The following is a 12,520-nucleotide window of genomic DNA, read 5'->3' on the forward strand; positions in this document are numbered from 1 at the left end:
TGAAATTAGTTTTAAAGTGAAACTGGTTATTCACTCAGCAGAACTTCAACACAGATATATCACTTGTATTGCCAGTCCAATTCAAGTCAGTGCTACTTTTTAGAAACTTTGTTGCAAGAGATGAATGAGACAATTGCTTATGGACTGTTGAGTCTTCTACAAAATAACAACAGGAAGCTGAGAGAAATCGAGGATGAGATGCAAAGGAATAAACCGACACCCACTTCCCTTCCTAATAGTTTGTTGCTTTTTTTAAAGGTTGGTGTCCGTGAGTTCTGTTCCATAAATACCTGTTTGCTGTGTAATAAAATTTGTAAATTTTAAACTTTGGTAATAATTCGTCTGCTCTTAGCGACTAATTTCCCCTTGACATACCTGGGTGTATAATATATAAAAAAGTTAGGGTGTGACAATGTTTTTAGAAGGACAGTCAACACCTGTAGGAGGTGGAAGTTCATATATCAGATGGGGAAGGAAGTCTTGTGGCAATTCTACAGAACAACTGTATACAGGTAAGATGTCTATAGTTGCATGGTAACGGTTTACGCTTTATGGTTCAACGCTAAAAACACTGACCATGAAGCACAAGTTCAGATCAAAAACTTTACTACTAAAAGTTTTTTTTATCTGCATCTCCTTCTAGTCAAGTTGCTTTTTTACTTTTTCATACCACAACTGGAAGATTCAACCGTTAATTTTAGTTTGGTTACTTTTAATTAGTTATTGGCAAGTAGTTAGCAGGTGTTCTTAGAAAAGGCAGTTGATCAAGTTTATTAGAATCTGCATCTTACCAGCTCCTAACCAAGCTAAAGGGTAGCTGTACAACAAAGAACAGCTTCCTAAACAAACTGGGTAAAGATTCTAGAGAAAGCAACCTAGAGCTGTCTCCCATTTTTAAAGTTAACACACAAAAGCAAGATTAACTTCTACATAAAATAATGTTGGCTTTACTTTTGATTGCATCAAGTGCTCAGAAGTTTAGTTTGCTAGTTTCAGAGCTAGAACCATTGTCAATCTGAACAAGAGTTGCTTTTCCTCAATGATGGAGCACTGCTTTTAAAGAATAATTATACTTTATAACATAGGCGACCAAGAATTAATGAAGGTGAATGTAGGAAAAACTAGGTCAATAAGTGGTGCAACTGGTCATTCTTCAGGAAACTAGGTCAATAAGTGGTGCAACTGGTCATTTTTCAGGAAACTAGGTCAATAAGTGTTGCAACCGATCATTCTTCAGGAAACTAGGTCAATAAGTGGTGCAACCGGTCATTCTTCAGGAAACTAGATCAATAAGTGGTGCAACCGGTCATTCTTCAGGAAACTAGGTCAATAAGTGGTGCAACCAGTCATTCTTCAGGAAACTAGGTCAATAAGTAGTGCAACCGGTCATTCTTCAGGAAACACACTTTAGTCAGTCAACTCATTTAACTTTCTGTAATTCTAATGGTTAAGAAGACTTTATTTGTATTATATTTATTAATTGCAATTTTTTTTGATTAGAATATTGCTAGTTTTAATGTGTTTATTAGTTTTAATATATTTATTAGTTTTACTGTTTACTGAAAATTCTTGAAGGTTTAGTCGGAGGTAATAGTAGGAGCTAAGTCTTTTGCATTAAAACTCTGTGTACATTATTTGCAGATGAAGACCACTAAAGTTTGTTGCTTTAATAATGAACATTTTGATGTTACTTTATACCTAAAAGCAGCTACTGTAAGTATAGCAGTGCATGCATTAAGACATTTGTGTGTGCTACAAATAAAACTTGGAAGTTAACTCATGATTTTTATATGTGTTTCCAGGATTAGTGGCTGGTCAGTATTTTGATCACACTGGAGGTTCATCTGTCTACGCATGTCTGCCATCAACACCAGAATACAACTCATATACACCTGGTACCAGCAGCTACAACTGGATTAGAGGAACTGAGTATGAAACTAATTCTGATATATTTTCTAACACAATGCAAAATCACAATGTGCCCTGCGCCAGATGTTACGTTCCAACAAGATCAGCCACTATCATGATTCCTGCTAAGCGAACCTGTCCACCATCTTGGAATAAGGTAAAAATGTTCCTGGCCATTATTAGCTGATTGAGTTTTTTATGTACATGTATACTGTATACATAACTTGGACTTTTATTTCCCTCTAAGATTGAATGAGTTGGTCGTTTTTAAATTGTTATTAACTATACCAGGTACTCATCTGTACATAAAAGACCAAATACTGCTGAATCTGTATATATAGCTAATTTCAAGACCAAAAGGTTCAACACAGAACTCAACTAAAATAAAAAGTTTAAATTGCATACATGTAAAATGATTTAGTCACTTGCTGGATTAACTTAAAAATTCAGTTGTGTTCCTCGGATTAACAATCCTACTAACTGCTGTATCTAAACACAAATATACAAAAGCTGTATTCAGCAATTATCAGGTTGTTGTCATAGTTACCCATTCCTGTTTATAACGAGACAAATAAAAAACAAGCAATGCACCAATTTGTTTTTGCAGAAAGCTGTCAGAAACATTCTCCACAGAGAGCTGTATCAAATATAGAGTTTGAAAAGCTACATTCTTATTTAAAAAATATTCTAATGCTTTTTTGCTAATTAAAAATAGAAAACTTGATGTTGATAAGTGAAATATATTTTAATTTATTCACATGCTCAAAACTACCATTTGCATGGATTAGTTGGGTTGAAAATCGTGAGACATAAACATATTTTCTCTTTTTATCTCGAATCTGCATTGCAAGTTGTGAACAAAAAATTATTTTTTTAGGTTATTACAACTGCAAATGCTCATTTCTATAATTAGAACTCTTTTATTTAAAGTTTAAATAACAAGAACATGGTAAAAAAACTTGTAAAAAACAATGGTTTCTATATTTTAGTACTTTAATACAGTTTTAATAAGCTATGCCGAGTAATTATTTGAATTTCAATTACCTCAATAAAATCTTTTTATGCCAATATTCGTCATTTAAAATATTGCAAACTTTGAATTTTTCAATTGGGAGCTGTTTTGTAGATTTTCATGTGCAACCTAGATAACAAATTTTCAATTACATATTCTAGTTTGTTTTAGTATCATTATAAAATTAGTGAGAAACAAACGGTGTGCATATGATATCTACTGTAAGTTTTTCTATATTCATAGCAGCAAATATTGTAAAAGCAGAAGGTAGTGACCGGGGCCATAATAATAATAAACTTCGCAGCCACCACTGTCGCAGAACTGAGGTTGCGAGGCACCGAAACAGGCTCAGCGAATTGGAAGAGCCCAGGCTGCTAAGAGTAAACTGATAGAGGAGACTTATGAACCGGGAGGACGCCTGTGTAGGAAAACAAAAGAAAAGATGCCAAGCCCATGCTATGATAAAAGATGTAAAAAGGCAGAAGAAATTGTTTAAAAGTTAGAGTCATAGCTCACACGCTCTCTGCATGCATGCATGCTCCATGCTTGTCATGCATACATATATATACATGTATATTTACTTATTAGATATGTATTTCATTGCCACTTAGCACACGATGTTGCTATTTGACATTCTTTTGGAAGGTAAAGGGAACCGGCAGTTTCCTTTACAATATTAAATTTTCAAGGAGCATGAAGGATGCCTAATGTCAAGACATCACGATTACAACAGAACCAACATCTATATTGATGTAGTAGATGAAAGTTATAAGGTCTGATGCTGTTAAAACATCTCTCAGAGTTATAAAACTGCTGTTGATTTTCCACATTTTTATGATCATAACTGTTTATTTGCTCATCTTCAGGAGTACGAAGGATACCTGATGTCTGGCAAATATGACCAAAAGAGAGCCTATAACTATGTGTGTGTGGATAAAGATCCTGAGGCTATGGCTGGCCTTGGAGAGAGTTACAATGGCGCTCTGATGTATTTTGTTCAAGGTGACTGCCCTGCACTTGGTCGCTGCCCCCCGTACATAAATGGAGCAGAACTAACTTGTGTTGTATGTTCCAAATGGCATCTATTAGGTAATCATAACACAGGTAAGAAAGACCTTTTTTCAAAAGTCATTTTTGTGACATTTTAAATTTGGATCAAAGTCTAAAGATATCATGTTATTATTTTACACAAAACTTCCATAATTACGGATGACATTTAAAGTTTAAGGTAAATAAACTTTAGTTTAGAAAACCAATAGTTCAATAGTTAAATCACTTAGTTTCTACTACGTAATTGTATGTCATGTTTATCTTACTCATTCAGGCAAGATAGCGGTAAAATATGAAAAGATAAAAAAAACAGGTTTGAACAGTTTAATTATTTTAGATTTAATCATGTCTTGGTAGTCAACAATGCAATTAAATCTTGTGAACAGATATTAACACTTCTTTGTTTGAACTGTTCTGTTTTGATTTTAACAAGACATCTCAATTTCAATGGCACATTATGAAACTCTTAACAGAACATTATGTTCACTCTGTAGCAGCAAACTGGTAAAGATGCCTAAATTTATCTCAATATTTTTTCAAGATTGCTATTTTTTATCTTACCAATTGATGACATATCAACAAATATTTAAAGTGAAATGATTCTGAGCACTGAGTACAGTGACCCTGCGTTGATTAACTGCATACTTTGACAAATCATGTCATATGAACAGATCAATCTCAGACATCCACTCTGTATGTCGATGAGTAATGGAAACTCATGTTATAAATAAACCTACATGTATATCTAATCTGTTGAGCCAAACATTCATAATCTTATTATCTTTTGTTTTTATACAGAGCCTAATTTAGTAGCCACCTATCGGCTCTCAGAGTGTTATGGTAAATAAGCAAATAAGTAAATAAGCAAGCTATTTAGAGCAATAGGATGAACCAATAAAAAACAAGCAAGCTAGCTAGAGCAATATGATGAACCAATCATAAACAAGCAAGCTAGGTAGAGCAATATGATGAAAAAATGATAAACCAAGTACTTTAATTATACACTACATTTGATGTCGCTAAACAGGCTCAATAAACTTCGTTTTTTCTAATAATACATGTATAAAAATAACAATTTCTTGTAAGTTTGTAGCTTTCACTTTTTAAATTCAGTGCTTGTCTTCATTTACTGCAATTATTAGTAGGTCATGGTATTGACATGCTGCCCAAAGTTCAGCGAAAGAATGAACACATTTTTGTCTCACCTCGTAAAAGATTTGCTGTAAGGCAGACAGCTGGGGTAGCAGTTGGAACAGAATGGCATTTCTATTAGTTCTTTCGTTATTTCCTCAATAGAACAGGCATATATATATATATATATATATATATATAAATTGTTTCCTCACCCCGGATACCCCGTATGGGTGGTAAATTCTGCTCTAACTCGGGTCTCCTACCAGAGACCTGGGAGTTTGAGCACTCGCCTCAAGATCTTAGCTGTTCCCAATAGCGCACTTTTCTGCAAGTCACCTGAGTTGATTGTTGTTGGTATTTGGGCAAGCCACATTTTATGCGCCGGTGTTATTGCGTCCAGTGCCCCAATGACTACTGGGATTACAGTTGTTCTTGCATTCCAGCAATTTTCAATTTCTTCTCCAAGAGGGAGATATTTCTCTACCTTTTCTTTTTCTTTGCTGGCTATATTGTAGTCATTGGGTACTGCTATATCTATTATAGTAGCCTTCTTGTTCTCCTTGTCTACCACCACTATATCTGGTTGGTTTGCTAAGACATGCTTGTCAGTTTGGATGTAGAAGTCCCAGAGGATCTTAGTGTGGTCATTTTCATTGACCTTACCAGGAGCTTCCCACCAGTGTTGTGATTTATTAAGGCCATACTCATCACATAGACTTCTATACACAACACCTGCGACATGATTATGTCGCTCAGTGTATGCGTTCCCTGCTAGCTGCTTGCATCCACTGATGATGTGTTGGATGGTCTCAGGGGTATCTTTGCACAGTCTGCATCTAGGATCGTTTCTAGATGTGATATATATATACAGTATATATATATATATATTACTAGCTGTACAACCCGGCGTTGCCCGGGTAATATAGTCTTTGGACAGAAAATTGATTTGTGTTTAACATATAACAACATTTGTCTTTCTAACTTTTAAACTTCCTATCATAAAGAAAATGTTTTGTGCAGATCAAATAAATTAAAAAAAAATAAAATGTCTATAAAAAGGATTAGACGTAAATGTGAAATAATTAGCAAGTAATAGCTAAATTAGGTCGGTTTGGCTACGATTACAATATAAGATCATTCGGTAATTTAATGATACGCCTAATACAAACGGAGAAAACAAGATCAAAAATCTTGAATATGTAGAATTAACAATGACAATTATCGCATAGAAGTGTGTATCTATAAAAAAGGTTACTGTTCTCCCAGAAACTATCCATCAAAACTCTGAATACGATGATACTGGTACCTCTCGATACTGTTACAAATGTAAAAGTGAGATACCATACTGTCTTCGCCTGACCAAAAGGAGAGAAGGTCCCATATTGTCTCCATATTGTCGAAGCTCTCAATATGGAGACAGAATAATTGTCTGTGTAAGAAGAATTGGCCTTGACTTCATATATAGTAATTGAACCTTATGAAAAACAATTTCCTAACGGGGCGTTGTAACACATAGCTGCATTCGTAACATAATCAGCGTGGGTTTTTTAGCTATTGCCAGAGCCACACACAAACATACTTTGAGAAATATATATCTATATATAGATACAGTCAAACATGGATAACTCGAACTTCAAGGGACCGAGCAAAAGTGTTCGAATTATCAGAGCGTTCAAGTTATCAGAGCACTGTCACAAGTCCATATATTTACTTATTTATTAGTAGATACATGTACATATACAAACTATAATATAAATCAAAAGCACAAATGGCTTGTTTCAAATTAAATGCTTCTAATGTAAAGTTTAAAACGTTTTCATGAAAAAGTATAGAGATTTTTCTATCACTTGAGATTGGTTTGTTGTTTGAGGTGATGTTATTGCCAGGACGTTTTCCAGATTGACATTGGCAAAACTTGATCGTTGTTGAAATGCTCAAAAGAAAAGACATTTTTTTCTTTTGGGGTTTTACCCACGATCAATTTTGCCGTTTCTTCTTGAAGTTTATGCAGATTACCTTACTTTACCTGGGATTCATTAAGAGCAACACTCCGAGACAGTTCAATTAGAAGTTTTACGAGGTTTTTTGGTACATTGTATATCACTCACGCTTTTTTAATAGATACTTATTGAATGTACACACGTATTCTGTGTTTAGGTCAAACGATGAATGGTTTTTTGTAGCTCAGACAACCTATACGTTTAATTACACCAATTTTAAGACGTTTTAAACATTCAACATTCCGACGTTGATTCAACACAGAATCAACGTCGGAAAACTATTCATCACGGGCTAGCCGAGTCACGCACTCAAGGATTTTCGCCACGCACATACAAAACAACATGCGATTTTTGTTTTGTATGCGCCTGGCGAAAATCCTTGCGCGCGTGACCCGGCTAGCCCGTGCTATTCATTGTATCGCAGTATAAATCAATTTTCACCAAATTTTTAGAAAAGTCGTTGACAAAAATATTTTGCCGATGGTGGTAATAACGACGCTTATGAATTACGAAAAGATGAAGTTTACCTCTATGGCTTTGAATAAAGGGATTTTCTAAAGCGATAACAACCGTTTCGGTAGCCGTTGGGCAAAAAAACAGTTCGAATTAACAGTGTTGAGTTCGAGTTATCTATAGCAATTTATCATTACGTGGGAACGGACCAAAGGAAATGTTCGAATTAACCATGTGTTTGAGCTATCCGTGGACGAGTTATCCATGTTTGACTGTATATATATATACTGTATATTTAAAAATATATGTATTTATTGAGGTCATTTATATGTATATATATGACCTCAACAAATCACAACTCTGAAACAAAGCTCCAGAGTTGATCAAAAAGATCATGGGAGTATTCAGCCTGATTGCTAACATGACAATTCCTGTGCTAGGCTCCAATGGAACTTCTAAAGTGACAAGCACGCCTTTGCAAACGAGCCTGATATTGTAGTGATGGACAAGGAGCCCAAGATGGTTACTATGAATAATGTGACCACACCCAATAACTACAACATGGCCAGCAATAGCTAGCGAAGAAGAGAAAACAGTGGTAAAACATCTCTCAGTCAGAGAGACAATTAAAAACTGCTTGTGTGTAGGAGCAACTGTGATTCTGGTAGTAATTAGAGCAATTAGGTCAATAATACTTATATATTTAATGTGGCTTGGATCAATACCGGCACATATAAACACAAGTGAGTTGCAAAACATCACATTATTGTTAGCGGCTAAGATCGTGAAATGAGCAAAATAAGCAAAAGTACATACTATACAAAAACTCATGTGGAGAACAATCTCAATACAATGTTAACACTTTTCATAATTTAAAAAGAGAACATAGGTTCCGATTAAAATGAATGCAAGTTGACAAGTAAAGAAAGAATTGTAGGTAAAGATAATAGATGGAGGTCACAAAAGAGCCAATAGTATCTTAAGGGCCGTAACAATTGACTGGTACTGAATTACAAGTTTGTACCAAGTCTAATCTTAACTCTTCTAAAAAGATATGAAATGATGCCCCAGATCCTGTCAGGGCATCGGCTCCCTGGTAATTGGAGCAATAGCCAATAGCATAGCTAATGCTACGATTTCCTGACGAGAGATCACTACACAAGCCACTGACTGTAACAGAAACAGATATCTACACTTAGTGCAGCAGTATATATTGTTATACCTATAGCAGCAACATATATTATTATACTTACAGTAGCTATATATGTTATTATACTTATAGCAGCAATATATATTATTATACTTACAGTAGCAATATATATTATTATACTTACAGTAGCAATATATATTATTATACTTAGAGCAGCAATATATATGATTATACTTATAGCAGCAATATATGTTATTATACTTACAGCAGCAGTATATATTATTATACTTACAACAGCAATATATATTACTATACTTACTTAAGCAATATATATATGATCGAACTTAAAGCAGCAATGTATATTATTATACTTACAGTAGCAATATATCTATTATTATATTTACAATAGCAATATATCTATTATTATACTTACAGCAGCAATATATAGTATTGTATTCACAATAGGAATGTATATTATTATATTTACAACAGCATTATATACTATTATATAGCCTGCTGCTCATGAGGGCTCTACAGAAAGCAAACTGAAAATACAAAGAAAGATGGTTCTTAGATTTGTTTTCTCTTGTTATAACATATAGACCTATATTAGCAATAACTCATACTAGAGTGTTTTCCGCTTTTATGTATTTATTAAGTATTTACTTTTGTTTTTGACACTTACAAAAATTTTATTTATATTAATGAAGTTGAAGTATGCAGGACTGGTTTGCTGGTAGTATTTATGCATAGATATGCCAGGTCTTCACATAACTATTCATGTTTTAATATTTGCAAAGAGAAGCAATTAGTTGTATTCTAAAAATTGTTTTTTTAACATAGATAGTTTTTTTTGTTTTTCTCTATTAGATCGAAGATAGTGTTAAATCAGTTATGAGCATGTAAACTTCTATTGCGGTCCAAAAGTTGAAAGCATGCATAGATGAAGGTTACCATGAAGGTTACCATGCATATGCTAGGTTACCCACTTAACATTGTCTTAGTGACTAAAAAGTCTCATACAGAAATTGAGATATTTTTTAAATGCTAGTATAATAATGAAAAAGAGGTCAAAGTTCACCTTGGTTTTGCATATTGTAAAATATATTGGTAAAGTTTAGCCTACCAACTCAAAATCCCTTTTATTTCTACCAAATAAGTGTTTATTGGTAGCTCCTTGCGGCTACAAGAAACACATGATTCATTTCTGATTTCAACCTTGACTTTCCCCACTCTTTCTATCAGCATCTTTTGTTTTATCAGTTGTCTAGCATTTGTTTTGTTTCTTGAGTTTCAAATCACAACAATCACTGTGTACTTTTATACAGAATAATATAATTAAAAAACCTGCTCTGTTCTACTTTTCACAGCTGAAGTTTTGCTACTAAATAGCTTCTTGAAACTTCAATGTTGGAATTAATATTTTCACAAAATAAGAATTTTCACCTTCATTTTGGTTGAAGAGCAGTTAAACATACATGTAGATATTTCTGAACAGAGTTTAAAACCTAATAATCTGCTGACAAATGTATCCTTTGAAGCAATCAAGCACTCAAAGGCTTCCACAAATACCTTTCATCTAAACAAGCCTTTTCAAATTTTAAGTGACTTACATTATTAAATTTTTTTTAAATTATTTGAAACTTGAAAAGTAAGAAAGCAAGAATTGAAAGGTTTTGGGAAACAGCTATACTGAGATTAAAATCAATGTTTTCTCCTTAGAAAAGTTGCTCAGTTCAAGGTTACCTCATTAATGACTACTCTAGTATGCTAGATGCTTGCTTGTTTTGAATTAAGTCTTACATCTTTGTTAACACTGCTAACATTGTTAACGCCTTTGTTACAGATTTTATTTCCCTTGTTAACAAAAATTATTTAACTAGCATCTAGCAAACAACAAGAATAGATCCTATAAACTTACCTTGCATTGGTTGATACGAACGAGATGCTTGAGAAAAGTAACTGACACCCTCTATAGCTCCAGGATTTCCACAGTTTGCATTGTCAATCATGAAGTACCTGCAATTGTTTGTCAACTGTAATACGGAGAAGTACAATTGTTTATTGTACAAGAAATACAAGAAAAAGGATAACATCGAGATGAACCTTCTGTTCAAAATTAGTAACTACGTAATTAAGCTGAGACCGTATAAACTTAATAATTTACAAAACTTTAATTTTCATATTTATTATTTACACTTAAATATAAAATACCTCAGCTAGCCCCATCACTTTCAAATGCTTCTAAGTTTCTTTTAACGCATTGTTTTTGTTTGTGCTCATAATAGCTACTATGTTGCTTTATGTATCTTGCACTAGCTGAAGGGCCCGTGTTGCATGGGTAATAAGAAAGTTTTTGCACAAAAAATTTATTTCGTGTGAACATATACAACACTTGCCATGGTAACTTATAAAAAAAAGCTTATTTATTCCTGTGTACTGTGTTTATTTCTGTGTACTGTGTTTATTGTTGTGTAAACCATACTGTACCGGCTGCAATGCCTACTACCCTGCAGCCGGTACAGTACTACAGCTCAATACTGATTGCAATAGTTTAGCAATAGTTTAAACATTTCTCTTCAGATATGGGCGCATATTTTCTTCAGGTACAGCTTCATGCATAAAGCTAGTTTAGTAACAGTTTGAAGCTATACCAGAATAGTTTCGCTAAACTATTCTAGTATGGTTTCATGCATAATGCTAGTTTAGCAACAGTTTGAAGCCATACCAGAATAGTTTAGCTCAAACTATTCTAGTATGGCTTTATGCATAATGCTGGTGAAGTGCTAAGTGTGAAGCCATAAAAATTTGGCAGAATGTGACAATTTATTCTGTACTATAGGTAGTCGGACAGTGCAGTTATTGGATAAATGCTTGTCTGCAGAGCTAGAAGTTCCGAGTTCAAATCAAATACGCAATGGAGTTTTCATTCCAGAAGTGATATCGCTACAACTGGACTATCGGACAGACATGTTGACATTGATATTTATATATAGGCGTATAAATAATAGTTATGGTTCAGAGATGTTTGTGGCTCTTTTTTATAATCATTTGCTTCAACTCTAACAAAATCCCCATCTTCGTCCTTTTCACAATGGCAACCATTCACAGAAGTTTAATTAAGATCCATGATTTTAAAATAAAAAATGAAGGTATAAGGCACTTTTTATTCCATAATATAGCCATACATTACACATTTACACTCTCATATACTCCTGCTCTCATATGTTCACACTCTCATATCCTCCTGCTCTCATACATTCACACTCTCACATACTCTTGCTCTCATACATTCACACTTTCATATACTCCTGTTCTCATACATTCACACTCTCACATCCTCTTGCTCTCATACATTCACACTCTCATATCCTCCTGCTCGCATACATTCACACTCTCATATCCTCTGGGTCTCATACATTCCCACACTCATATCCTCCTGCTCTTATACATTCACACTCTCATATCCATCTGCTCTCATACATTCACACTCTCATATCCTTCTGCTTTCATACATTCACACTCTCATATCCTCCTGCTCGCATACATTCACACTCTCATATCCTCCTGTTCTCATACATTCACACACTCATATACTCTTGCTCTCATACATTCACACTCTCATATCCTCCTGCTCTCATACATTCACACTCTCATATCCTCCTGCTCTCACACATACACACTCTCATATACTCCTGCTTTCATACATTCACACTCTCATATCCTCCGGGTCTCATACATTCACACACTCCTATACTCCTGCTCTCATACATTCACCCTCTCATATCCTCCTGCTCTCATGCATTCACACTC

At 34.2% G+C, this 12,520-nt stretch overlaps 1 protein-coding gene across 1 annotated transcript; it reads left to right on the forward strand.

The window, feature by feature from the left end:
• Window positions 1-219: 219 nt before the first annotated feature.
• Window positions 220-4,586, forward strand: LOC137391521 (uncharacterized; the record flags this gene model as incomplete). Its single annotated transcript, XM_068078023.1, has 4 exons — window positions 220-238; window positions 423-512; window positions 1,803-2,065; window positions 3,787-4,586. Coding segments are annotated over 4 exons (654 nt in total), but the record flags the coding sequence as incomplete, so codon positions are not given.
• Window positions 4,587-12,520: the final 7,934 nt, after the last annotated feature.

The sequence above is a fragment of the Watersipora subatra genome, chromosome 3, assembly GCF_963576615.1.
Source record: "Watersipora subatra chromosome 3, tzWatSuba1.1, whole genome shotgun sequence".
Lineage (NCBI taxonomy): Eukaryota > Metazoa > Bryozoa > Gymnolaemata > Cheilostomatida > Watersiporidae > Watersipora > Watersipora subatra.